At 56.8% G+C, this 530-nt stretch overlaps 1 protein-coding gene across 1 annotated transcript in view; it reads right to left on the bottom strand.

Annotated features, from left to right (window-relative positions):
* Positions 1-323: 323 nt before the first annotated feature.
* The window catches only part of EMIHUDRAFT_201813 (hypothetical protein), a gene marked incomplete at both ends in the record, with an annotated part of 1,490 nt that continues 1,283 nt past the window's right edge, over positions 324-530 (bottom strand). Inside the window, one exon of the mRNA XM_005786551.1 lies at positions 324-504. Within this exon, the coding sequence (XP_005786608.1) occupies positions 324-504 (181 nt within the window). The remainder of the gene's footprint in view (positions 505-530) is intronic.

The following is a 530-nucleotide window of genomic DNA, read 5'->3' as shown; positions in this document are numbered from 1 at the left end:
CCCCCCCCCCCCTTCCCTGCCCATCTCGGCCGATGTGGCACACCCGACGACCTCAAGAGGTCCTCACAGACACGTGGGGCTTAGAAAAGAATGAAAAGGAGGGGGAAATGAATTCAGAGATAAGAAAGAAAGAAAGAAAAAACCCAAGAGAAGAATTCAGAAAAAAGAAAGAAAACGGACAACCCAAGGGAGAACGGCACGCCGCCACCACACAGGGATTTTAAGGAGAGGAGTGTGATGCGCTAGCCGTCGCCCACCCTGGGGAGTCTGCTTCTTCGTATCTCTTAGGGCGGGGAGAGGGATGGGAGCATAATTTTCCCCTTTTATTTCCGTGTTTTCTTCATTTCATTCCCAAATCTGCCCATGCAAAAGACCTCGCAGCTTGTGCCCGCCTCGGCGGGCTCAAAGCGGCCTAGGGAAGAGCTGGAGGCGGACGCCGCCGCCTGCGCCGCCGCCTCCTTCTCCCACTCCTCCTCGCTCTCGAGCTCCTCCAGCACAGTCTCGCTTGAAGCGCTCGAGGAGCCGCGTGC

Source organism: Emiliania huxleyi (assembly GCF_000372725.1).
Source record: "Emiliania huxleyi CCMP1516 chromosome Unknown EMIHUscaffold_15, whole genome shotgun sequence".
In the NCBI taxonomy this organism is placed as follows: domain Eukaryota; phylum Haptophyta; order Isochrysidales; family Noelaerhabdaceae; genus Emiliania; species Emiliania huxleyi.
The sequence above is the reverse complement of the archived record's forward strand: the minus strand, read 5'-3'. Positions and strand labels throughout refer to the sequence as shown.